The following is a 27,484-nucleotide window of genomic DNA, read 5'->3' as shown; positions in this document are numbered from 1 at the left end:
ACAAAAAAACCCCACCTAGCCCTCAGACAAATCCCAGTTCCACTAACTGAACTATACGTCAAATAAACATGCCTTAAACCATGTAAGTTCAATGTTGCCATTTCAGTGGATAAGCACAAGTAAGCTCAAAACAGGATGATGCTTTCCTCAGACAAAACTACGGAGCAACTATGAACAGTTCAGCAGCAGGAAATCACAGCCACGGGAAAAGTTTCTGCAGGTAATATTTGTATTAACTCAGAGTAGGCTGATAAAAAATGGTAGTCCACTCAGGTCTTCAAATTGGCAAAAAGATAAACAAAAAAACTTCTGGAAGAACACATAGAACACCTTGTGTCACTTAAAGAATTGTCAAGACACTGTACTGCTGGAATGAAACATACTGAATGAAAGACAAATGGATTACACAAAAATGTCAAGGAAATACAAACAAAATTATTACGCAAGTACAATGTGCTTGCTCATGCAACCTGCTCTAAGGGAGTTATTGGGAAAGATTTTAAGGCTTTACATAAGCAAGTGTGCACTTACATTTAAAGTCACTTAAATACACTTAAAATAATACACTTAGATAGTACACTTAATACATTGAAATGTCCCTACTAAAATTTTGTATGTTAGATTTAAAACAAATGTTTACATTAATTTTGTTGCTAACAGATATCTATTAAACTTTTTTTTTACAAATTATATATCCAATTAGAGCTACATATGACTAGTCTATGTATATATTCCATTTATATTATTATTATGTGTTTATATTCCATTTATCTCACTTGCTCAAACACAATACATATAGCTACATTTAAAAAAAAAAAAGAAATCACTATATTTAGCTCAAACACTTCCCAAGACAGGCATTCTCAGTTATAGTGCGTAGGAAGAATGGAGAAAATAAGAGCAAACCTATTTCTCAAATATTAAAAATGTGCTGAACATTCTTCTAAAATGTGAGCAAAAACTATGGATATTATAAAAGATCACATACAGTTCATAAGAATTAATTTCACGGAACTCTTAAGTGTAAATAACATGCACTCAAGACAACATCCACAGCAACAGTGGAAAACACCAATACAGATAAAAAAAATAAGCTGTCCTACCTTCATTAATTATTCCAGATGTTAGAGCTATGTCATTATAACAACAAGACAACCTTTGGGAAAGAGAAAAAACAAAGAAGGCTTTATACATTTGTATTCCCCGCTTTTCAGTCTAATAAAGAGCTGCTGAGGGTAGCCGAGGGCAGCTATTTTAACCTCTGCTGTTGGGACACTGCTAACCACAGGCTGGGTGAGCACACACCAACTATAAAATATCCCCAACCTGTAAGGATATGCCTGATACTTTGCAAAGAAAACTTTAGGTACACCACTACTTTGGAGATCTCCAAGGAATACTGGGTCACAAAACCAGTACAAAGAAATGCAGCTGCTTGGTTAAGATTATTTCTGAGGTATAACATCAGCAGTTTTATTTAACAGCGTTTTCCTTATTTTCTCAGAGTAAAGTTCTGGTAACTTCCATAGACTAAAGCATTTTCAGAGGGTCTGAAGGCACAAACTCAGAGGCCCATAAGGTGTGCACAAAATAAATGGGACTACGTGCTGAGTTGAGAACTGCTGAGTCCAAGGGCACACAACAGCAGAGATGAAAAAAAAAAGAGGTTAAAAACTCAAACAAAACAACAGAAACATATTTAATAAATGATCTGGCTGTATTGCACTGGCGGGGGCGTTTCCCGTGCGTGGTATTTTCCTGAAATGGGCCCTGGAGCCGGCTAGGCCGAGGGCAGCCGCCCGCCTCTCCCTCAGGGTCCGGCTGCGGGCTCCCGCTTCTCCCCGCGCCACAGCTGGAGCTCAAAGTAACACTGGACCATCACCTCCTCCTACGGAACTCTGCGTCTTCCACATCACTCTCTGCCACTGAGCCCTCTATGATGGTCTCGTCGCTATCGCTATCCCCTCCGCTGCGTAGCTCGTCCATGTCGCCCCTTTTCCTGTCGCGTCCCCTCCCGTCGGCTCCCGCCGGCCGTAGCCCCTCCCCGCAGCGTGCCGCGCGGCTGCCCTCGGAGGAGGTGCCGGCGGCCGTGCTGGGCAGGCGTGAGGCCTGCGGGCCGTCCCTGCTCATCGGGTGGCACTGCTCGTCTGGGGTTCGCGGTTCGGGAGACACAGAGCAAGACAGGAGAGCCCATCCTCAACGTGTGCAGCCCCTCGAACACGGGTAAGCTTGGACTGCCTAGTGGTAGAATTTAAAGACAGGAAGAGTCTCCTTCAGCACAACCAGCCTTGGCCTACTTGGGGCAGTGATGTCATCCCCATGCTGTAGACAGGGGGTTGTGCCTTCTCACTGGCATAGAGCTCTTTGTTTGAGCGTTGTGCACAGCATTCAGCAGAGCCACACACCACTTAACATACTCATACTGACCTGTATGCCTACTGATACATTTTCCTAATTTCTGTACTTTAATGGCCACATTGAACTAGCTCATTTTATCTGCTGGACTGAATATGATGAAGGGTTCATACGTTCAAGAGCAGGAATGTGTCTGAGGTAACCAGATTACCGGCATTTTTGCAGTATTGGCAGTAGCACTCTTGTATATACCGCACTAATGACAGCAGTGTTTTCCTCAAGCAGACTGTTGTGCCGCAGCTTTGCCTTCCGTCTCTGCAGGAGTGGAGACAACATTGCTTCTGTGTCATCTGTCAGTGTGACACTGGGCTACAGGAAGGCTACGAGAGCTACAGATAGAAAAACTCCATGGCAGGAGGTGTGATGTCACATACTGCAAATTTCAAGCTCCCGCTCCCAGTGAACTTGATGACAGAATGTGCACTTCTAGTACTTGCCAAATCATATTCCTCACTGCTGTGGAAAAAGTGTGGAAAACCGAGCAAGATACTAAAGGCCATCTTAAATTCTGTATCAGGTATATGTAGTTATTGCAGCTGTGTACAGACTGCTGTTTTGCTTTGACATAGTCATATCTGTATATAATGTACAGCAATTTCTGGACATATTAACAAATTCCTCCACAAATCTCACTGGTGACACTTTACCCTTTTAAAATAATCGAACGTGTGACACTCAAGAAAACATGTTGAAAAAGAAACTGACAGGGAAGGTGGATACACAGTAGTAAGCTATTGGGATTTACAAGCATGACATTGAAAATGAGAACGAAAAGCATGTTAAGGTTTAAAAACACTGAGCTGGAATGAATTATTTCATCATTGACAGCAAGTACTTTGGGTGGAGGTCATAGGAAACCTGTTCATCAGCATATCCTTTTTGGAGAATCGCATTAGCACTTCACAGCACAGTGCCATATATGGTACTGCAACGGCACGTCTGAGGAGCAGTGTTGGAATGGCTGGAGCGTGGAGCATCTGCGGCAGAATCACTGCAGACTGTATGTTCTATTTAAACATGTTAACCTGCAAGCTCGGGCCAAGAAACATGGAAGCGGCCACACAAAACTAGAGCCATTCATTGCAGCCAGGAACAGTGCCTCGCCCCTGACTGACTCGGTGCCTGAACAAGATCCTCCCTAAGTTCTTCGTGAGCGAAGAATGACATTTCCTCTGTGGCCAAAAACCATACACGTAAATATCTTCCTTCCCTTCCCTTCCCTTCCCTTCCCTTCCCTTCCCTTCCCTTCCCTTCCCTTCCCTTCCCTTCCCTTCCCTTCCCTTCCCTTCCCTTCCCTCCAGGGCTCTCCCCCGGCAGGAGGGCTGAGATTCAGTACTGTGTTTCTGGTGAAGCCCAGGGCTACCCTGCCCGCTGGCCTTGCCCGACAAGGCTCGGCACCGCCTGCTCGCGGAGGGGGGAGCGGGGGCGCGGCGGGGGCGCCGCGCCGGGTGCCGGCCGGTAGCGCTGTCGGCCGATCAGCATATGTAAATAAGCCTCATCGTGCGGCCCAATCGCGGCGCGCGGAGAGGGGAGCGCGATGGCCCATTGGCGGGTAGCCCATGGCGAGATGGCGTGTTCGCCGCTCCTGATCCAGAGTCGAGCTGTACGGCGCTCGCCGGGCGGTTGCCGCGACGACGCAGCGAGTGACGCGCCTCGGGCTGGGCGTGCCGGCGCTCGCCATTGGCTGCGCGATCGGGCGATGGCGGCGGCTGGCGTGTCGTGCCCCGGGTGTCCTTGCTCGGAGCGGAGCGCTTGGCTCAGTCCGCAGCGCCGCGGGACGGAGGCCGGTGTGGCGTGCGTGCGGCGGTGCAGCGCCGGAGCGGTGAGTGAGGCCGGCGGGGCACAGCAGGAGGGCAGCGTTTCGGTCAGGCGTGGTGCGGGCAGCCCGCCATTGCGGCACAGATCCTCCGTGGCTGGGCGAGGGGCGGCGGCTCCTGGGAGGTCGGCCGGTTGACGGCGGCGCGGGGCAGGGCACCGTCGGCATCGCTGCTCTTCGGGAGCGGCGGCCGCCCGGCGTCCCAGCCCGCTTTCCCCGCCGCCCTGAGTGGCTGGCGGGGAGGTGGGAGCGTCTGTCTCGATGCCTTGCTGATATGTGAGGGCGCGGTCTCGCAGGGTGGGCCGCGGGAGGCCCTGTGCGGCTCGGCAGTGCGCGGAGCCTCCGCGGCTGCGGGGGGAAGCTAGGCCTACCCCCTACCGGCCTCCCGCGGGCTGCAGGGCGGCCCGTCCCGAGGTCACACGGGACGGCTGTGCCCCCCGCCACCTGAGGCTTGAGAGCGGCTTCAGTGGTGGGCCGGGGTGGCTTTCCTCTTTAAAAACGAAGAACGCTATCTGGCAATTTGACGCGGTCTGTGGGGGGTCCAGGCTTTTCAAGTTAGCTTTGCACGAGCTTTGCTCAACTCTTTTTGCCACTCGATGCCTTTATAATAGTGTAGCTGTTGCTGAGTCAGCCAGCAAGAGGTGGGAAATTCGGGCTGATCTAATAGATGGTGTTGCAGATGGCTGCTCTGAGGTTAGTGAGAGCTGTGTGTCTGACCTTAGGTATTACGGTGAATAGTCGTACAGTTAGGTGGCAGATGAATGCGCTAAAACATTGCATACAGTCAGCCTGATTTACTTTTTACGTGCTGGTTTAGGTTTATGGAGGAATTGCAGTTGGATTTTTTTTTTTTTGCATTTTGATTTGAATCCCAGAATAGATGGCTTTACTTAATAGGCTCCTGGAAATATTTGATTGAAAACAAAGACAGGCAGGAAAGGGGTGAGATTTGTAAAGCACCTCTTTTGAACTGTCATCCTGAAATGTAACAAAACTGTATTACCAATATAATGTCTTTATGTCTTGCTGATTTAAACTGAGTCAGTATTGCTATGAATTAGAAATACGAGCTGATCGGATTGATTGATTGATTGATTGATTTTGGAAGCACGCATTAATGCAGAATCAGTGCACGAAATCTTTGTCAGTATTTTCTAGAAATAGCAACTGCATAGAAAAAAAAACCCCAAACAACCCTGTGCGTTTCAGGCAGGTTAAATAAAGGCTTTACGGAATCCTTTTAGTTTAGGAGTTACCACCAGCCACTTAGTTAACCCCAACATCAACAGTGAGGCATCCTGCGTTTCATCGCAGTAGTAGGTTAGAAAACATTGTCTAATAATGGATATTATGCATAATTACTTTCATAAATTAATGCTAATTAATCTATAGGAAGCCGTTTTACTCTTGGTAGTTTTGCTTAGAGATGTGAAAAATAAGATCTGAAGACAGACTTTGAAATGTTTCTAGCTTTAGTAACAGATACCTTTCATTTTGATGAGGAAAATTTATAATACCACTTTGGAACAGTTTTGCAAGAATACAAATTTCTGAAACAGTATGTAGATTATATTACATGGGGAAAAACAATGGATAACGTTGACTTATAAAGGAGTGGTTTGGGTTATTTCTATTTGTTAAAAGAAAGCTTTCAGTCAGGAAATGAAATAATAGGTAAATAAGGAAGGTGATTCTCTCAACGATTTTCCCTGTTTGGTTCCATGAAGCCATGAAAATCCTGCCACACCTTCCCTGCAGAAACATAAAGAGAAATGTATTGGTGCTGCTGGTGCTCATATGATTGTGAGTGACATTGGTAGGAAATCCAAGATGATTCTGGTATCTTCAGGAACACTAAGCAGATATATTTGCTCTTTTATTTTCTCAGTTGAATGACAGCTTCGTTTTTTATGTCCAAGCAAACAAAAAATATTAGAAAGACTGCCTTCCAAGAAGCCTGATGGCTGGATTGTCACTTCTGAGACCACATGAAGGGATTTTTTTTTTTATCCACTTTGAAGTGACAATGTGTGGAGCCCTGAGTCTTCTGTGGAAATCTTTACATTGCGAAGTTTGGACACAGGAATATATTATAGATGGTCTTTGTTAGCTAAACTGATATTTAAACATCTTTTATAGTGTTGTCACATAGTTAACATTCACCAGAGTTTTATAAGCTGTTCATCTTGTGCAATGAGAAAAGCAAAGTCCCAGTACTAATGTCTTTAAGAGGCATTTTTATGACGTTTTGTTTCTGTGCTACAAAACATAAGTAAACATCATTTCTGTCAAGTGTTTGTTACCCATTGAAAGCAGAGGGGATGATGGAATGCATCAGTAGCCTTGGAATTAGTTCTGGGTACAAGAAAGCCATCACAGAATAGTGTATGTGAGACGGATTCATGCTTGAGATGAAAAAGGAACTGTTTTGAATGTGATTAACTTGAATCACTGAAGAATGTTGAGCAGAAAGTAGAGAAGATGTAGTCTTCTATGTAACTTTGCAATTCTTGCTGTTGAAGTTGAGCATGACCAAAAAAGGTTCGTTAGTCACTTATATAGTTAAAGTTAATATTTGTAATGGGAAGAGTGAGTAGGAAGAAGTAACAAAATTTAGTGTTTGCTTATGTAGGTGGTAAAAATGAGAAATTGGAGCCAAAGTGGTATCAAAATTGTATGACAGGATGATATTAAGGGCTGCTTTTAGAGTGGACTAATAAGCAGACTTATTAGTAAGACCTTAAGAAACAAGGGACATATGTATTAAAAAAAATGAGAAGGCAGATGCAGATCATATTAGAAAATATCAGAAAGTTTAAAATAAATATGTTTTAGTGAAGATTAGGTTCTGTACAACTTGGGGTTGTTTTCCTGAGGGATGACTTGCAGAAATTTATAGAGCTCCATCTTTTTTTTTTTTTTTTTTCCCCCCCATGAATCTGGTACTTGCTTATATGAAATATTTTTTTGTGTTACAGGTTTGTTAAGTGTAGAAAAACAGTCTTGAAAATGTTGTCCAGACTCTTTCGAATGCATGGCCTTTTTGTAGCCTCTCATCCATGGGAGGTCATTGTGGGAACAGTGACTCTCACAATCTGTATGATGTCCATGAAGATGTTCACTGGGAATGATAAGATCTGTGGCTGGAATTATGAGTGCCCAAAACTTGAAGAAGTAAGGATTTATATTCATGTTGCAGTACTTGCTGTTAATTAGTAGATCCAATGCTTTCTGTAAAATAAAGCCAGGATGTGATGCATCAGGAGGAAAGTAGCTAGGCAGAAACTTCTTTTCCCCTTGTGGATATTAAAGCTGTATGTATACATGCAGTGATGCACCACAGAAGGTTTTCCTGAAATCTAACTTTCAGTTGCACAGTATTTGATAAACAAGGATTTTATATTAGTATTGTTTGGAATATTGTAATCTTTTTATGATGGACCAGCAGTGATATTTACTTTATTCTGAAACTTCATATTTTGTGCAGCTTCATGGTGGATTTTTTTAATTATTGAAGCTTAATAAGTTACTACTGAATTTAAAAGCTAAGTAGGTCTTTTTGTATTTCAAACAGGATGTTCTGAGCAGTGACATCATCATCTTGACAATCACGCGCTGTATTGCAATCCTTTATATATATTTCCAGTTTCAGAACCTAAGGCAGCTTGGGTCAAAATACATTCTAGGTACTGTATCTGATTTTTGTATTTCCTGTATGAGTTTTAATTTTTTAAAAAGTATAAATTAGTAATTGTAGAATTTTAATACTTAGTTACTGAACAGGGTCATTTTAATTATATGCTAGAAAGCAGAATGAAAGTTCTGTATAAGTCAAAGTGCAAGGGATTATTTTATGGGAGATTGTATAGGGTTATAGAAACTTGAAATCTAATTCTTGAAATAATTGTTTATTGTGTGAAACAGTAAAAAATATAGAGCTGTTTAAACCAGTTTTCTTCTTTTTCTCGTGACGAATGAGAAGATTTATGGCTTTTCTTTCTTAGAGTCTTACTCTGAGTGCAGTACAAATTCTGGATTTAAATATGTGTACAACAATAGCATTTACTTCAGTTTGTATCTCAACTGCTGTTAGTGCACTCTGAGAGTGGAGAATTGTCATTTGTTTGCTTCAGGATTGATTTAAAGATACAGTTTTTCTTTTTTTCCTTCTTTTTTTTCTTCTCCCAACATATATAAAACAAAACTTTCCATTTCTCATTTTTTAAAGGTATTGCTGGCCTCTTCACAATCTTCTCAAGTTTTGTTTTTAGTACAGTGGTAATTCACTTTTTGGATAAAGAACTGACGGGTTTAAAGTAAGTGATGAATTGTTACTCTGGATTTCTTGCTTGGTTTTTTTTTTTTTTCCTGTACAATAAACTTTGAGTTTTAACATTTGTACCTTTTCTTGTTTTTTCAGTGAGGCTTTACCATTCTTTCTGCTTCTGATTGATCTGTCAAGAGCAAGTGCATTAGCAAAATTTGCACTTAGTTCCAACTCACAGGTTAGGATCGTTGGAGTTTGTTGGGGTGGGTGGTTGGGTGGTTGGTTGTTTTTTTGTTTGGGTTGTTAAGCTTTTTTTTTTTTTTTGCAAGGGATCTTTTGAATTGAATATTCAAAGATTAACATTGTCCCATGGCAGAGGCATTGGAACTAGATGACCATTAAGGTCCCTTCCAACTCAAACCATTCTATGATTTTATGAATAGGCCAGGTGGAGAAACATATAAGTGAATACCATATTCATGATACATAAAAAGGATGAGATTCTATCCAGATTCTGTGTTCTCTTGTGTTCAATCCAGATCAGTATTCAAGTGAATAAGAACACTGTAAGATTAGTGTGCCTGACCATGTGAGCTAAGTCAGTTGTGTGTATGAGTACTTTATAGGTTCAGAGCTCTAAACCAGCAACGTTTACAGCTCTATTAAGGAGGCTAGAGTTCCTAGACCAAAGTCTTCCCTCAGAGCTATTGATAGAAAAGGTTATGTCTTAGGGCTCAAGAATAGCATGTGCAGAACACCTAATGTTACAATGCTGATACTGGAAGAAGCGTAGTTCTAGAGAAAGTCTTAGCAGAACAAACAGCATATGTGTAGACAAACATTCATGCTATAATGCAATTAACACGGCACAACAGGAAGTATTGATAGGACATCTTGTTTGTCAGACCCTGTAATGGTTTTCCCTAACATTGTAACAATAAAAGCGTATTTAGTGAAATTATTTCGATTTGATTTTAATATATTTTGTATTGCGCATTCTTTATATATGCAAAGTTATCATAATGTGTTGTATGTTATTTTACAATAATTGTGAGTACAGACATTTTTATTAATTTTCAAGAGATTATTTCACAAATAGGTTTTCCCTACAGCTTCTCTCCTTGCTCCCGCCAAAGCCACTGACATGAAAACATCAGCAGACCTTGTAAAATGTGGAAGTCACTTTCTCCCAGGGGAATGTTTTAGTGTCTTCTGTGATCGGAGTCTAGAGAGTTAAAGTATAACATTAAAATAGAAGTTAGGATTCAGATACATTGTTGCATGAACTTTTGAAATGCCATAAGAAGCTTCTATTTTATGTCTTCTAGTGCAGAAGTCCTGTTCTTCTGAATGTACTTAAAGTGTGTCCCTATCAGTGTTGTATGAGCTTAGAATACTGATGAGCCAAAGTTAGAGAAATTGATCAAAATTAACTAATCTTATGTAAATAAAGACTGACAAAGTATAATGACTTATGGGAAATAAAGCAATTAAGGAATGTATTCTCATAATAGTTAATTTTCAATGTCTGTTTTCTGAGGCCTTATCACTATAAAAATGTTAACTCAATTTACTAATCGCGTTAAGGGTATTCCTTTAATATGATTTTTGTCTTATGTTAATATACAGAAATTTTTCTTTTTAGGATGAAGTGAGAGAAAATATTTCACGTGGAATGGCAATTTTGGGTCCTACATTTACACTGGATGCACTTGTGGAGTGTCTTGTGATCGGTGTTGGCACTATGTCAGGTGAGCAACACAATCTAAGGGTCTAAGTCTTTCCAGTTAAAAAAGACTATTTGAAAGATATAAGGATATTGAGAGTTTCAAATAGTAGTTGTTACCCATGAGAGTGAAGTGACTTAATGTATTTATTTAGCTATTTATTTACATTCTTAATTAGCATATTATTACTACTTTCCTGCAAATCTGAATAATATGTGCATGTTGAAGGGAAGTCTGAAATACAGGTAGCAGTTTTCCTGGAATGGTAGGAGTGGACTTCTGTGCAGCTGCTTTTGTGAAATTAAGACCTTCTATCGTTCTAGTCATTTCTGTTAACATTTTAAAATGCAGCTGTTAAATTTTATACTGGGCACTCTTAAACATTAGTTACATTTTCAGTACATGCACACCTATTTCATATTCCTGCATAAAAGTTAATATTTGTCAAAATTTCCCGTCTGTGAAAATTACTCCATTTCAGTTAAAAATAACCAGGTTTTGACTGTTTGGGGTTTTTTTCCCACCCCATCTTTTGATCTTCATCAGTTCTGTGTGCAGTATCAGTTGTCATTCCTTAAAAAGAGAACAGTTAAATGTAATAAGCAAAATATTTTAATGTATATATAGTTTCTTTGTAAAATGACTCAAAGTTCCATAGTTAGAACTAAAGTGGAGGTTTGGTTTTGTCTGTTGGTTTTTTGGGTGTAGGTGATGTTAAAGTACCTTCCACACCTTAAAGACATCTTTCAAAACTCTTGTCAAATCATTTTGGACTTTTAACAGGGTATTATGTATTAATAAGCTGTTTTCCTGTTTCAGTCTGGGAAGAAAACTCTCATTTTGGTGTAGCATATAGATGATTTTTTTTTTTTTTTTTTTAAGATTGTACTATTAGCTCTTTCAGCTTTAGTAAAGCAGTTCTGTAATGCATTAGTCACAGGACTAATTGACTTTTTCTGGATGCCAGGCTTGTGAAAATGTAGGTGGGGTATATACTTACTGCCTAAACACTTAATTGTCCGTCTTTTAGACAACATTATGTATTGAAATCACTTCTGAAAGACGGACAATTAAGTGTCATGTTCTTTGCTTAGATAAGCACAGAGTTTCAAGCTTTCAGGGGGAAGCTTTAAAGTCTTGTGCATCTATAATTATTTGTATTTGTTTAGAATGATACTTTAAAAAGGTTTCTGTTACTACCATACCATAAATACGTGTTGTGCTTATAATAAGCTAACACACAATGCCTAGGGCTTAACATGCTTGTTTTTCTTTAATCTAGATAGTTCCTCCTATAATCTGCAGAGTCAGTTTAATGGTTTCTTTCTTACTTACACAACACTCCAGGTGTATCAAAAACTCATCACATGTTGAAACGTGAAAATCATCTTTTTCTTGTGTAGGTGTACGACAACTGGAAATTATGTGCTGCTTTGGCTGTATGTCTGTTCTTGCCAACTACTTTGTTTTCATGACCTTCTTTCCAGCTTGTGTGTCCTTGGTATTAGAGGTAAGACCAGCTTCAAGACAACATCAAGCTTACTATTAAGACCCTGTGCTTCTTGTAGGCCATACATTTCTTCATAATATTATATGCCAGCATGTTTGTCTTTTAAAGTGAGCAGAGGGAGTATGCAAAAAGAGTTACAGTGACTCAGCTGATAATGGTAGCTTGCTAATGCCATCGTGAGTCACACTCAATAATATGAGTTCTAATCTAAAGCAGAGTAAATGAATTATTTTGTAAACTACTGGCTGTCCAGCGTTTTTCACTGTCTAAAAGTCATAACATAGGCTAAACAGTAGCTGTAGGCTAACTTTTGATGGTAATTCCTTAGTGATCAAATCAAAATACAATGTTAAACCTCACTTGTTGGTTCTTCTAACATGTACTGAACAGGATCTACTTTTAAATCTTCTTACTTCCACAGCTCTCCCGGGAGAGTCGTGAAGGGCGCCCTATATGGCAGCTGAGCCATTTTGCTCGTGTTCTGGAGGAAGAGGAAAATAAACCAAATCCTGTAACACAGAGGGTCAAAATGATTATGGTTTGTAGCTATTTTTCACTTGTGGTTAGGCAGACAGTAAGGTGTCCTTTTCTGTAGACTTGTGTTATACATCCCATTATTCTTAAAAAATTACCACTGGGAGATAGATTATTCTCTGTATTCTGTGTATACCATTTCTGTGCCAAACGGTCAGGGCCTTGTCATGTTTAGTAGTTCCTTCCCTCTCAGCCCTACAGTACCTCCAGCTTCCTTTACTTAATATTTGAACAAGAGGAAGAATGTGGTGGGACAGGTTCACGGTTGGTGAACATTACAATAGGTCAAAAAGGGTGTTGATGAGAGGTGTAGAAAATCAGCCTTTAGACTTTTGAGGCACAGGAAACAAAAAAGAACTGCCCAAAACCAAACAAATATTAAAAGGTTTAGTCTTTGTAGGTTAGATACCTAGTTACCATTGAAAAACTAAAATTTGTTATATTGTTTTGTGTTTTTGATGCAGTCATTGGGTTTGGTTCTTGTTCACGCCCACAGCCGTTGGATAGCGGAACCAGCTGTGCAGAACAGCACTGCGGAAAGTTCAGTGGGACTGGATGAGAACGCACCAAAGAGAATTGAACCCAATGTGTCCCTGTGGCAGTTCTACCTCTCTCGGTAGGCAGTTTCATACAAGAGAAGCTTTTTCACTCTGCGAGGGTGTGTTATTCTCCAGTGCTGCCAAGCTATGCTCTTAGGGTACAGCACTTGCATTTCTGACCAGTGTAGGGTCTCTTGGAACCAGACACGACATTTCCTAAGAAATATTTCAATGCCATGCCATTTGTCCAATCTCCTTGAAGTAATCAAGAAATGTGATCAGGAGCCAGTTGTTGTATATGCATCAGAACACTACCTTTTCCCACTAGCACTGACACCTTTCAGAGCACACTAGAAGACTTAATAGCATCTGAAAATTCTTACATTGCTAACAATACAACAAACGATTTCTCCACCCTAACCTAGCATACTTGAATATCCTGGTGGAAAGTGTCTTTTGAACAGAATTTCTATAACTGTATAAATTACAATGAAACTATTACCCTTACTAAAGTAAAAGGATATCAGAATACTGTTACAAACAACTGATTGTATATACCATGTATTTACTTTTGATTTCTCTGTTTTAGAATGGCCAGTATGGATATTGAACAAGTAATCACTCTTGGATTAGCCCTTCTTCTTGCTGTCAAATATATTTTCTTTGAGCAAGCGGAGACTGAATCCACGCTCTCACTGAAGAATCCCATAACATCTCCAGTGATGGTCCAGAAAAAGGTTCCAGAGAACTGTTGCAGGAAGCAGTCTGGACTTGTGAAGAACAATCAGAAATCTAATACAGCAGAAGAAGCTTTAGTTCCTAAAGATGGAAATGGTATTTTTTTGCATTTTTGAAGTCTGAACCTGTTCCTGAATATTTGGAACAAATAGTGAAATCTGTGTTAGCATGTTGTATTTGGAATCAAAACTTCAGAATTTTGTAAACCAGTGTTCATTTTAATTGTCTTTATGCAGATGAAGTCATAAAACCTGTACTAGCAGAGTCTTCAACGAAGGCTACATTTGCAGTTGGCAGCTGCTGCAGCCCTGCGGAAATGTCTGCTTTTCCCAGTGGAAAAGAGGAAGAAATTGAGTTACCTAAAGAACCACGTTCTATTGAGGAATGCGTTCGTATACTTGGAAATGCAGAGGTACAGAAAAATAACTTTTTTTTTAACTCTACTGCAGCATTTGATTTAAGAATCTTGCCATTCATTTTCAAAGTTTTAAATGATCCTACAGATTGTAATGTAATTCATCACAAAATTATATGACTTGAATAACTTAGGAGGGGAGGTCATGACTAAAACTTTCCTAAGTTACTTCTCCAGTTAGTCAGGCTTGGGGTGAGGGGGAAGGAGCTTCATTGTTCTTGACATACCAAGTCATTGAAGCTTCATCATGTACAAGTGGATGTCTTGAGTTAGAAGGGTTTTGATCATATCCTGACCTGCTGTAAAACCTGACATTGATGGTTCGTTCTTCTGGATGTAATCTAGTAATGTCAAAGTAAAGTTGTTACCCTTTTTCATTTGGAAATGTCTAAAAGGATTTTCACCAAGAGACTATGTACTTTCCCCACCCTTTTATGTTTCCAGAAAGGAGCAAAATTTCTTAGTGATGCAGAAGTTATCAGCTTAGTTAATGCTAAGCACATTCCTGCATATAAACTGGAAACCCTGATGGAAACTCAGGAGCGAGGTGTGTCCATTCGCAGACAGATATTATCTAAGAAACTCCCTGAACCTTCATCTTTGCAATATCTTCCTTACAGGAATTACAATTATTCTTTGGTAAGTAAAAGGCAGACAAGCAAAACTCTGTAAAATTTTTTTCTTAATACATGAAATGCATGCCTCAAGTGAGGTCTGAATTAACAATGAGGTTGGTCAGAACTGATGTAGAAAGGAAAAAAAAAAGGAGGGGAAGCAAACGTAAGGCGCTACCTTTTGTTGCTCTTGATATTTCTAAAGCTGCGGAGGTAAGATTTGTACTTTACCCAGAAAATACTACATACCAAAGTATGCCTTACTCAGAGATGCAGAATTGTACTGAGTTCAGCTGAATGATAATATTACCTTGAGCTCCAGAGAAAATAGAATTTTATTTAAAATTTGTTTTAACAGTATTAGGGGGGGTCTTAGTAGTGTTTAGGACTTAACAATTCAATATATCTGGCAGCTACTAAATTTGAAGAGTATTAGCTGTTGATAGCTGAAGCTGTTAATAATTTGAGGTGGGAATTGGTTGCTTTGTTGGTAGAGTTGTGAAGTTTTTGCTGATATGTAATACACGTGTGACTACAAGGTAACATGCTGTTCCATACTACTCCTGTAGTCTAACCTTGATGGGTACCTTTTGTGTTGTTTTTGTAAGGTTATGGGAGCTTGCTGTGAAAATGTGATTGGATACATGCCTATTCCTGTAGGCGTAGCAGGGCCACTGTTGTTGGATAGCAAAGAATTTCAGGTGCCAATGGCAACCACAGAAGGATGTCTGGTAGCAAGCACAAACAGAGGATGTAGAGCAATATGTGTAAGTATTGTTTGACTAGTTTGCAAAACTTTCTGTATTATAAAACATATTTGGGGTGATATGAGGCATATGACTTCCTAAAAACTAAACTTCACTTTTGTTTCTGTGCTCTGATTTTTAGCTTGGTGGAGGAGCAAGTAGCCGTATTCTGGCAGATGGGATGACTCGAGGACCTGTTGTAAGGCTGCCCACTGCTTGCCAGGCTGCAGAAGTGAAAGTTTGGCTTGAAAGCCCTGAAGGCTTTAAAATCATGAAGGAAGCTTTTGACAGCACAAGTAGGTTAGTACAATGGCTATTCCAGCCTTATTTCTTGATGTAAAGGCTTTTGTAGATGGTGGGAAGTTCCTAATTGGGGTTTTTGCGTACCACAGTACAGGAAGTTACATTTGCGTTTTGGCTATCACGTGTAGTGTGAATGACAGATGAAAGATCACTCTGACTGTATACTAAGGCTGGTAATAAAGATTTTCCACTGACAAGTGGTAAGCAACTGTATCTTAGCAACAAATACATTCACATTGTATCATACATAATACATTATTTATTTTATCTAAGTGTTTAAAAGGAAAAGCTTATGCATATTTTTAGTAGTTATTATGCTTGGAATCTTTCAGATTATATTACTAGTGTTAATAATTAATTTGGGAGGTTCCAGAGGATACAGGATGAATTGAAATGCTAAAAAATCTAACAGTATTAAGTCTATTTCAAGCCCTAGAGTTTCTTCTGAGACTTAGGACTACCTGCTTTCTTTAGGGAAGATACGGAGAAAGGACATTCTTAATGGTTTTGTTTCTTAGCAATTTTACAAATGTCAGCCAAAGACAAATGGACAAATGTGTATTTTAGCCAGAATCAACTTAATCAGCTGTTTTAAATTCATAATTTCCAGGATTTTGTTTGACTCGGTGAGCTTGCACTGTTGTTGGAAGACAGCATGGTTTTTCCTTGATGTAAGACTGACACAAGAATTCCCAAAGGCATCATTTTTAGTTTATACTGGCCAGTCAGATGTTTTAAGGAACACAAATGAATTAAATTTACATTAGCACTTCAGAGATTTTTATTTCATGAAGTCCCGGGACATAAAACAAAAAGACACCAACCAGTTTGAGTGAACGTTTTGAAAGTACTCACTTGAGAGGACTCCGTGTGTGTGTTAGGTGAGGGCTTTTTCCTGCACTGAGGGAGGAAAAGAGATTGTAGTTAACAGTGCTATCTGCAATGATTTACTGTCATTCTGCCACTTGAAACTAATGTAATCTTTCCCCTTGAGGACTGTGGGTAATAGTTAAATTTTCCTGCAGGTTTGCCCGCCTCCAGAAACTTCTTATCAGTTTGGCTGGTCGTAACCTCTACATCCGTTTTCAGTCTGGGACAGGGGATGCCATGGGAATGAACATGATTTCAAAAGTAAGCATCAGTCCCATTAAGTCTTTTTAATAAATGTGATTTGGTTTTTTTGTTGAGATTTGACTGGGGTTGTTCTTAATAAATAAATTATAGCCTACATAGCCTGTGAAGACAGAAAGATAAGACATACCAGTCTTTGCAGTGCTATAAAATAATAAAAGAGTTTGACCTTCTCAAGTGTAGGGGGGGAAAAAAAAAAGTGTTCTGCATAATAAGACAGTTAAGCTGGTTGTTCTATTGCTTTGGGCCAAAGATTTTATCCAATAGTCATTAATCTGTTACTTTTTTACTGCTTGTAAATGAAGGAGTTTTGTGAATGGCAGCAGAGAAGTGTTCTCTATTTTTGTTTGGGTTTTTTGTTGATTGGTTGGTTGTTTTTATGTGAATATGTGGAAGAACCAGAGACATGACCTGTAGGTGGGGGGACGCCTTGTGCTGTTTGAGATAGACTTTATATAGAACAGGCAATCAGAACTATTACGTAAATGGATCTGGTCATAGGCAGGTACTTCAGCAGACCTTTTATCTAATTTCCTAGTGTGGAGAACCTCTTGCACTACATCCAAAACAAATTAATTTCATGCCTGTAAGGTCTGTCTTAGTTCATGTGGCATCTCTAGTATCTTAAGCATATCCCCATGCACTTAGAATGCTCCCAGAGAGTCCCTATATACTGGGGAGAGGCAATTATTCTCCGTAATTCCCAAAGTGATTAGAAAAAAATACAGTAATTATTGAGGGTTTTTCCTCTTGTTTCAGGTTCCTTCCTGAAATCGTGTTCTTCAACTGTAACTGATGATCTGATGAGACTTCATTTAATCTTGATGTTCTATTGTCCTTGAGTAGCTTGTGTTGCAACCCTAATGATACAGAAGCCATTGATCTGTTTCTCTTCTAACAGGGTACTGAAAAAGCACTGGCAAGGTTGAATGAAGAGTTTCCTGATCTCCAGGTTATAGCTATTAGTGGTAACTACTGTACTGATAAAAAACCCGCTGCTATAAACTGGATAGAAGGAAGAGGAAAGTCTGTTGTCTGTGAAGCAATCATTCCAGCCAAGGTTGTTAGAGAAGTAAGTGTTCACTTTCTTTTACTTGTTAATAAAAACACTTATATTTTACATCATAAATATGAACTGTAAGTTGTTTTCTTAGTACATGTATTTTCAGATGCAGCTCTATGGTAAGCTGTTTTTCCTGAGACAGTAGATATTTTTTTCCTTTCATTGTCTGTTCTGATATAACACACATATCTTTACTGATGCACATCTAGTTGAAGGCATTAGGATTTTCATTTTTCAGATTTGTGAGACCGTGGCATAATTTGTCAGACTTTTTCACGTGGGCTTTTACCTGTCATTGAACCTGGTCATTTAGATCATTTCACTCCTTTGCCATCTCTCACACAAACCTGGCATTCTCTCCAAAGTTTATACACTTCCTGCTACAATGAAGATAGATAAAGGGGTGCTTCACTTAAATCCAAAGCTGCCTTAGCATCTTGGATGACAAAGGGTAACCTTTGTAAGCATGGCCAATCCTAGCTCCTGCCAAACATGTCCAGCGTCACAACAGTTATCTTAGATCCATTCCCACTAGAACCCAGAAGACTGGCTCTGCATGTCATACCAAATCCATTGCCTGTTACCTGGTTGCTGGCACCAAGAAGTACTAATTCCTCTATGAGGAATGAGTAAAAAGACTATTCTCGCGTGTCTTTGAACATCCTTATCTTGCTCACCTAGACCTTTCTTGGTTCTAAAATTATGGGTACAGAGCTGGACACAGTGTTCAAAGCGTATGTGCAGGCTGGATTTATACATGGATATAATTTATGTCTTTTGGGTTTGCTTCCTAGTAGTTTCCTAATTTTCAAATTGTTGGCATTGTTAAAGGTGAATCAGTGGCAATGTCTATTTTAACCCCAAGGTTTCATTCCAGACGAGTAATGGGAGCTGATCTTTTAGCAATCGGTATGGGTTTTTCGGTAAATTAGGGATGTTTTTCCCCAGTCTCCAGCCATGTACCTCACTGTATTTACATTTAACTCAAGTACATAAACTTCTTGTCATTGTTGCAGACTTTCTGCAGACTTCTGTCATCAGCTGCTATTCCTGCTACTCTGGAATATCTTGAATTTTGCTCACAGCAATCTTTTTTTTTTCTTTTTTTTTTTTTTTTTTTTGTTCTCTTTGGTCATTTTTGTAGTAAATTCAGTGTAGATCTCTTATATGCAGGTTTGGGAATACAGTATTGTATGAATGCATCGCTTGATATTGCTGTATACAACACTTTATTTACCAATGTAGCACACTGGTTTGAGATCGAAGTTTCCAGTTTAGCTCCATATTCTTACGTAGAGCAAAACTAGGGAGGATTTAGTGTCTGAAGCAACTTGAGAGAACTATCAGGGTCAATTAATGGGATATTTCTGCCAAGCTGACTCTGTTCGTTTGCATTCTGAAGACAAATGAGAATTTGAAACAGAAGGTAACTGGTGAAGCTCACCAGCTTCTTAAAGGGCTCTGCAAGTCCAAGCTTTTTGCACTGCCTTTTCCATTGTTGCATGTACAGTGCAGCCTGCATATGAGAGAGCTCCTTTCAAACAAAAGTAAAAGCATGTGTCTAGGACAATGATTGAATGGAATTCCATGTGGAAGAAAACAAGGGAGGGGTGAGGGATCATTACCCATAAATAGAGTGCATCCCCTCTTGCCTAAGGAATGGTGTTGTAAAAGTGTGTCATTTTGTCTCTAGGTATTGAAGACAACTACTGAAGATCTAGTTGAAGTCAATATAAACAAAAATCTGGTGGGTTCTGCGATGGCTGGTAGCATAGGTGGCTACAATGCACATGCAGCAAACATTGTAACAGCTATCTACATTGCCTGTGGTCAGGTAGGTTTGTTTTACACCAGTTCATGTTTACTTTGCCTCAGTAGTTCTTAACCAAATACTTGGTTGAGCGTCTTGTTCTTGTTTTGTTTCTCCCTCCTGAACTGAAGGATGCTGCACAGAATGTGGGCAGCTCTAACTGCATCACTTTGATGGAGCGAACTGGCCCTACCAGGGAAGACCTGTACATCAGCTGCACGATGCCTTCGATAGAAATAGGAACTGTTGGGGGAGGCACCAACCTGCTCCCGCAGCAGGCCTGCTTGCAGGTATGCATCAGAAAGCCTAAAGCCACGTGGCTTCTTGCATCCAAGCTGGCCTGCATATTGTATGTGTCACGTCACAGGAATGGGGCCTCCTGAAACTCCTGGAGATTTTAGAATTTTCAAATTAATTGTCTAGTGTCTAAAGCTGGATGTTCAATATTAAGGGGACTTAAAGCTAGGTGATGGGATATGATTTTGAAAGACTTAATACAAAACTGCATTACAGTGCTTAGATTTCACGGCTTAATACTGCATATTTTTCTCTCCAGATGTTAGGGGTTCAAGGTGCAAGCCAAGATAACCCTGGTGAAAATGCCCGTCAGCTTGCTAAAATTGTTTGTGCTACAGTGATGGCAGGGGAGCTATCACTAATGGCAGCGCTTGCAGCTGGGCATCTAGTCAAAAGCCACATGATCCACAACAGGTAAGAAATGGAAACATTCTGGTCTTTGCTGTTTTTGCTCTTCTTCCAAGTACACGAGATTCAATGATTACATGAATAATTATAACATGTAATAGCAAGGTAACATTTCATCCACCTAATGTAGCTATCTTACTGTTTTTGGTAGGTCAAAAATAAATCTACAAGATCTTCAAGGAACCTGCACTAAGAAGGCGGCTTGATTGCTAAAATGGCTTTGATATGAAGAATTATTCTAGCAACTGACCAGTTGCACAGGGGAAAAAAAAACCAAAATCTGTGAAGTTTAAATGAAAATCACCTTCAACTCAATGATATCTGTGTAAGATAAACCAAGATCAAAGGACTTGTGTGGGAGTGCTTACACTTTTGACCTTCTTCAGCGGTTAGAGATTACTTTATGAAGGAAGTCCTCTCTTGAGGACTTGTCAGATGTCTTGAACATGGCTTTGGAATTCTTACTCTCACACACCATTTTCTAAAGGGTCAGTCTTATGTTTTTACAGGTTGAGACTATTTTGGTTAGTAAGGTCCTGGTGATGAACAGGCTGAAAAGTGATGAGATGGCTTCATACATTTAAGAAAAAAAAAAAAAGTAAAAAAACAAAAAAAAAGTTGGACTAAACTTGGCTTGAATGCACTGGTCCTTGCCATCTTTGCCCTCTGGTTACACAAGCATGTCTCCTAAAGTGATAGCTAGCACCATCACTTTCTGTGACCTCCCAGTTTTAATTTTGTTCCCATGTAAAACTTGGGTCTTAAGCTGTAAGGCAATTTTATCAAGTCATATTTGTTGTATAGAAACCTGTCTGTACGTAGTACATAATTTGCAGCTGCTTTGGCTAAGCAGCATTCAATGTCTTAACTCCACAATTTAGATTATTCCTTTACAGACAACTTGTGACCTATAAAGTTCTGAACTGTGAAATACGATCTGTACTGAAGTAGGGAGAAACAGTATCTTCAACTTTTTTGTCATTTTGTTCAGGTAGAAGAAATAGACTTTGAAACTGGTAAATCCAAAACCAGTTATGTGTCAGGCAGGTGTTCAAGCAAATGCAGTTTCTCAGACTTGTTTTGATAAGAGTGCATTCAGACAGCAGGAGTCAAGAAGAGATGTTTACACTTTTAAAAGAACTCTTGTAGGGTACAGTGTGTTTGTATATTCCTAATTTTCTTTAATTATTTTAAGTGTTTGGCACTTAATCTCCAGGAATAGGTGTGTATCCACTGCTTAAGCTGGTAAGAAATGAAGCCAGAAAATGACACTGTCCTTTAACACTAGGGGGATTTTTTTTAATGTTTTATTTACATTTAAACTTTCTTTCTGATGTGGGGATATTTATTTTAAGAAGAAATCTTATCCTATTTTCAATGAAAAGTACTAATTAAGGGAATTCATTGGAATGATACATTAATGCAACAAGCTTTTTTTTTTTTTTTTGTATTAAAATACTGTACTTGGTCCAGTGAAGCAGTCTCAGATGTTCTTAATGGAATACAGAAAACCCAGGTTTATTCTTGTTTGTTTCCCCTTTGGGAATATTGCTAAACACATTGCCCTGCCTAGTTAATCACAGGAAGAAAATTGTTAATGTGCTTGAGGAAGGGGTCTTCTTGTTTGGTTGGTTGGTTTGGGGATTTTTGTTTGGTTTGTGGGGAGCAAATCAGTGTATTGAACTGGGTTTCTTGCAGGAATGCAGTGGCATTCCTAAAGGGAGGACTAGCAGAGGTGCTCTTCTAATGTGCAGATTTGACATAAATCATGATAGCTTGCTTTGTAGTACATCAGCACATTAGTATCATTGTAATGAGCTCATAAAAGCTAACATGCAAGCATGAAGACATACTACATGCTAGATACATTAAGATAGCATGTAAATATCACGAATGTTTTCTCTTCCTGCAGTATTGTTGCTAATAGCTACCATTTTATTTATGGAAAGTTGAAACTACTTTGTTTCTATGCTCAGCCAGTGATCTTATTTAAATTAACACTGTTCTGGCAATAAATGGAGGTTCAGTGTTCATTTTGGTGGATTTTACAGACATTCTGTCTTGCAGAATTAACGTTTTGTATTACTACTAAATTGTGTACATTTTGGTACAGAAAACACTTTTTCAGTTTCAGTAAAACAATGGAAAACACGTTGGCCAAAGTGTGATATTTTAAGCTTACTTAGTGACATTGTCTTAGTAGACCATAAGAGGGTTAAGGAAAATACAAGGGGTGTGCAGTACTACTAAACACAAGGGGGCTATGACACCAGAACTTCCCAACTTGTTGGCAGAAGCCTGTTCTCAAATTTTCCCAAAGTTCCATGATGCAGTTTGCCCAAGTGGGAGAACTATTTCACTGCAGTATTACTGATACCTTCTACTGGGGCTCCCTTTTTTCCCCTTTTTCCTCACCTGAGGTTCAGCTCCCATTCTGGTCTTGGTCATGTCTGAGTCAGTCAGCTGTGCAGTGCAGTCTGCATTCTTCAGGTTTTATTGTAGAAGCTGAGGTTACCATTTAGAAAAAAAAAAAGGTTTAGGGAACTGAAGCAGTCTGTTTTCCCTGCACCCGCAACCATGGAGTATTTCAGCATGACCACAGAACTGGCTCTGTGAGACCATGTCAGTACAAGACTGGCCATCTAGGAAAAGGTGGTGGGTTGGCCTGGCTTCTTACTCTCCCCAACCCCTGCAGTATAGGAGGGAGTGCCAGAAGGGTAAGAGCAAGAGACATCATGAGTCAAAATAAAGACTGTTTCATAGGTAAAAAGAAGCTGCACATGCAAAGCAAAGAAGAAATAAAAAAGACCCTTGCTGCTGCCTCTGGGCAGGCAGAGCCTCTGCACACCACTGGTGACTTGGGAAGACCAATGCCCAAAACACAAGTGTCCCCCTCTTCCTTGTGCTTCCCCTGAGCCTTCAGTGCTGGGCACGCTGCCATAGGGGATGGAATACCTTTTTGATGAGCCAGTGTCAGCTGTTCAGTTGTGTGCCCTCCCAGCCTCTTGCCCACCTGCAGCCTGCTCGCTTTCAGGGCATGTAGGGGAGAAAGAGGCACAAAAGGAAAGCCTTGATGCTGAAAAATGCTGCTCAGCAATAGCCAAAACACAGGTGCATTACCTATGCTGCTAGTCACAGTCCCTGCAGGCTGCTGTGAAGATAATTCATTGCATCCCAGCCAGAGCCTGTACAGGAAAGAAAATCTCGATCTTGCCACTAGTATCTGCATAGATCCACAATATCCAAATAGATACTGGCTCTTAGAATCACTTGAATGGTTTGGGTCAGAAGGAGCTTTTAAAGATCATCTAGTCCAACCTGCCAAGAGGAGAGATACCTTCCACTTCTTCAGGCTGCTCAAAGCCACGTCCACCCTGGCCACAAAGTCATCAACGGGCATCCACAACTTCTCTGGGCAACCTGTTCCAGTTTGTGAGCACCTTCACTGTGAAACAAATTTCTTCCTTATCTATTGCATTCTTCTGGGGAAGATTTGTACAACCAGGTCAGTCCAGTTCCACGAGCTAGAGCACCAGAATGAAATAACTGTGCCATAAAAATGATACAAATGACAGTCTCTCCTAGGGCCATGGGGCAAAAGGCCACATTTAGGCAAGTTATCAGGTTCAGAATGAGATAAGTCACATAGGACTGTAGCCCCTAGTTCTCCACACGGTACTACAACGCCATTTGCCAAATTGCTCCCTACTTCCCCTATAATAAGAACACTGGTCTCCAAGAGCAAATGGAAAGGCGAGCCTCCAGTACCTATATGCCATAGGCTGCCTTATCATCAGTCCACAATCATCTCACACAAGTGGTCTTCCACACAGGCATCCCATCTCCCTGACACAGTCACCTGTATAGGACAGGCTGTAAAGGGAGTGGAACAGAACTTGGGTAGGTGGCTGGGAATAACATTGCTGTAACCCTCCATTTCTATCCCTGTTTCTCACCGCATCCTCCATCTGTCTAATACATCTGATCTTCAACAACTGCAGGTTCTTTTTGAGATAACTTTAAGGTTTGAAGGTGCACTCTGGAGCCGCCAAGCACGTGGTGGCAAGTATTGCTGTCTTATACACAACTGGGGAAGGGGATTCGAGACATAGTAGGGAGACAGGGATGTTTTCTCACCTATTGTTTTCTGCATTGCTAACTTGAATAGCTCCTTAGGCTACAGAGCAGGAATAGAGATACCTGCAACTGGGGAATTTAAAAGAATTTGCATTTTGAAACAGGAAAGCAGACATTCTCTTAGGGGTTTTTTAGGCGTTTGCAGTAATGTCACCATGCACCTCAGCAAGGCAGAAGAGAGAATCTGTGTCACTACTGTAATAAGTCAACCTCAGAAACTCTCTCTTGCATTTTTTTACTCCTTTTTACTTTCTCTAGCTACCTTTCTCAATATATATTCTTTCATACTAACTGCACCGTGACCACATCAATGAAAGATGATTTTTTTTTTCTCTTGGAAAACAGATTTTTTTTTCTCTTGGAAGCATTAAGGAAGCTTTTAAAACATTACCCCAAACGTTTTGTTGATGGTTTTCTTCATTTGTTTCCACACATGCCTCTCATCCACAACTGGAGAAGTACTTTGGTGCATAGGCACTGTAGCAGCCACTTTGGCCACTCCAGCTTCAGCCCAGCCAGGTTACCCCTGGATTGCACCGTGCCCCTGAAGTCACACAGTTGAGCTGCGTGGCTGCTTCCCAAGCCTCCTCCCATATACCGAGGCTGAAACTAATTATCACTGCCCTGTGTCCTCCGCCCTCAGGGTAAAGGTAGCAAACTCATGAAGTATGGCAAAACATAACTTTATTAGTGTGCAATAATGATGCAATTGAAATTGGAAATATATTTTATACACAGTCTCAATATGGATAAAAAAATGCTAGGTTTCCTGTTTAAGTAGGCAGTGGGTTACAGGAACACTTATACCATATTAGTACTGTAGCTACTACTTGTTATTAATTGAATTAACAGCTTAAAACTAGCTCAATGATTACTTGTTTCATAGAGAATGATGTTACTTACCTACCTATGACAGCAGGCGATTCTCTTCCTTTCTCTCAGTTCTGACGGGTAACCAAGCAGTTCAAGGAAGAGCATGTAGGAATCCCCTGCCCTTCAGAAGTGGGACTGGGCTTTTATTGAATAAAGTGATTGACTGTCGTTCATCTGTTGCTGAATTTGCATTTCTGCAGAGCTAGCAGGAGCATCTGTTTTCTGGCAACACTGGTATGTCTGGAGACAGCCTGCTAGCTCAGGGGTTTTCTTATTCTGGGAGATAGGTGAGTGGGGCTGGTCTGAAGCAGCCTTTGCCACTGAGGAGAGTGTGACTCCGTTCAGCTCGTCTCTTTTCGCTAGGCACAGTGCCGTGCAGCGCCCCGGAGGAGCCCGCTTGCGGCGTGTGTCAGTTGCAGGCATCTGGCTTGTGGTGAAAGCGATGTAATTCATTTGGGAGAGGCCGGGGACACCACCGTAGTATGGACTCTGACAGAAGGCAGACAGACAGGCTGTTCGCTTCCCGTGCGGCAGGAAGGCTCGTTGTAACAGCAGCCGAGGAAAAAAATCCCAAATCGGTAACTCTGGTTTTGTGGATACGCAGGGACAAATTCAACCGACACGTGCTGCGCCTTCTCGGCGCTTTTTGAACACTGAGGCTTATCTGCCTAGAAACAATGCCGCAGTGGTGGGCGACCTTAAAGGTCTTTTCCAACCGCAACGATTCCACGAATCTAAGGACGCCGGCCGCGTCCAGAGGAGAAGCTCGCCAGGCGGGGCCGCGGCCTTTCCGAGCGAATGCCGAGCCGCGGGGTCCTGGCGGAAGCCGGAGCCGGGGCGCTGCGCCGCCATCCAGCTGAAGCGGGGGCAGCTCCGGCCCACCGGGGGCTCGGTCCCAAGGGGCCGCGCAGGGCTCCCGAGGCGCCGGCAGCAGCGGGCCTCGCCGTGAGGGCGGCCCCCGCCCGGCACCGCCGAGCCGCCAGGAGGCGCCGCCGCCGCGCTCGCGCCGCCCCGTTGGCCGCACGGCCCGATTACGGCGGGCCAGCGCGGGAGGGAGCGCAGCGGCCCGCGCCATGGAGGCTCCGCCGGTCACCATGATGCCCGTCACGGGCGGCACCATCAACATGATGGAGTATCTGCTCCAAGGTAAGCGATGGCTGGGTTGCTGAGTTGGCGGGCCACCCGCCGGCTCCCACCGCCGGGGAGAGCGCTCGGCGCGCCGCGGGCCTGCAGCCGCCAGGCCCGGCCGCTGCGGCGCCGCGTGTGCGGGCGGAGGGTTTCCGTGACGGCCCAGGCTGCGGGGAAAGCCCCGTGCCATCGGGCGGGGAGCGTGCGACCGTGTCTCTTTCGCCCGCAGGAAGCGTTTTGGACCAGAGCCTGGAGAGCCTCCTGCACCGCCTGCGCGGCCTGTGTGACAACATGGAGCCGGAGACCTTCCTGGACCACGAGTTGGTGTTCCTGCTGAAGGGGCAGCAGGCCAGCCCCTTCGTGCTGCGGGCACGGCGCTCCCTGGACAAGGGAGGGATGCCCTGGCATCTGCGTTACCTAGGACAGCCCGAAATTGGCGACAAGAGCCGCCATGCCCTTGTGCGCAACTGCGTGGACATCGCTACCTCGGACAACCTGACGGACTTCCTGGTGGAGATGGGTTTCCGCATGGACCACGAGTTCGTGGCCAAGGGGCACGTGTTCCGTAAGGGCATAATGAAGATTGTGGTGTACAAGATATTCCGCATCCTGATGCCGGGCAATACGGAGAATATCGAGCCCCTCTCCCTCTCGTACCTGGTGGAGCTCAACGTGGTAGCACCAGCGGGACAGGATGTTGTTTCTGACGACATGAGGAACTTTGCAGAGCAACTGAAGCCTCTGGTGCACCTGGAAAAAATCGACCCCAAAAGACTAATGTGACTGAAAAGCCAGGTGGTTTAAGGTGGTGTTTTTTTTAGTGTTCCAGGTGTTTTTTTAGTGTTTTTCTAAAATGCCTTATGAAGGCAAAATCAAAACATGGAGCAGGGGGAATAAAGGACTAGACATCAGTGTTTTGTCAGCCCCATTTGCTGAGTGTTTTTTCTTTCATTTGTGGACGTGAACAAAAAGTACACACTTCTTCAAATTAATGTGATTCAGAACATCATCAA

General features: G+C 41.6%; 3 protein-coding genes across 4 annotated transcripts in view; 2 read left to right on the top strand and 1 right to left on the bottom strand.

The window, feature by feature from the left end:
• Nucleotides 1-1,986, bottom strand: part of ANKRD31 (ankyrin repeat domain 31) — a 57,557-nt gene extending 55,571 nt beyond the window's left edge. The window contains 1 exon segment of the mRNA XM_062018829.1: nucleotides 1,893-1,986. Within this exon segment, the coding sequence (XP_061874813.1) occupies nucleotides 1,893-1,986 (94 nt within the window).
• A 2,126-nt stretch (nucleotides 1,987-4,112) lies between these two features.
• HMGCR (3-hydroxy-3-methylglutaryl-CoA reductase) lies at nucleotides 4,113-22,489 on the top strand. 2 transcript variants are annotated; one of them, XM_062018961.1, is made up of 20 exons: nucleotides 4,113-4,237; nucleotides 7,210-7,405; nucleotides 7,806-7,917; nucleotides 8,460-8,547; nucleotides 8,652-8,736; nucleotides 10,144-10,249; nucleotides 11,629-11,735; nucleotides 12,157-12,273; nucleotides 12,734-12,885; nucleotides 13,398-13,642; nucleotides 13,783-13,958; nucleotides 14,406-14,600; nucleotides 15,184-15,342; nucleotides 15,464-15,621; nucleotides 16,650-16,755; nucleotides 17,657-17,827; nucleotides 19,512-19,652; nucleotides 19,760-19,918; nucleotides 20,185-20,339; nucleotides 20,485-22,489. In XM_062018961.1, exons 2-20 carry the CDS (start codon nucleotides 7,241-7,243, stop codon nucleotides 20,537-20,539), a joined length of 2,652 nt encoding a protein of 883 aa, XP_061874945.1. In that variant the 5' UTR covers nucleotides 4,113-4,237; nucleotides 7,210-7,240; the 3' UTR covers nucleotides 20,540-22,489. The 2 variants fall into 2 exon arrangements, with proteins under 2 accessions (XP_061874945.1, XP_010196057.1); XM_010197755.2 differs by lacking the exon at nucleotides 4,113-4,237 and adding an exon at nucleotides 4,777-4,924.
• A 3,880-nt stretch (nucleotides 22,490-26,369) lies between these two features.
• On the top strand, nucleotides 26,370-27,443 carry MED18 (mediator complex subunit 18). The gene is made up of 2 exons (XM_062018898.1): nucleotides 26,370-26,489; nucleotides 26,701-27,443. Exons 1-2 carry the CDS (start codon nucleotides 26,417-26,419, stop codon nucleotides 27,252-27,254), a joined length of 627 nt encoding a protein of 208 aa, XP_061874882.1. The 5' UTR covers nucleotides 26,370-26,416; the 3' UTR covers nucleotides 27,255-27,443.
• Nucleotides 27,444-27,484: the final 41 nt, after the last annotated feature.

This window comes from Colius striatus, chromosome Z, assembly GCF_028858725.1.
Source record: "Colius striatus isolate bColStr4 chromosome Z, bColStr4.1.hap1, whole genome shotgun sequence".
NCBI lineage: Eukaryota > Metazoa > Chordata > Aves > Coliiformes > Coliidae > Colius > Colius striatus.
This window is presented reverse-complemented; position numbering and strand designations above follow the sequence as displayed.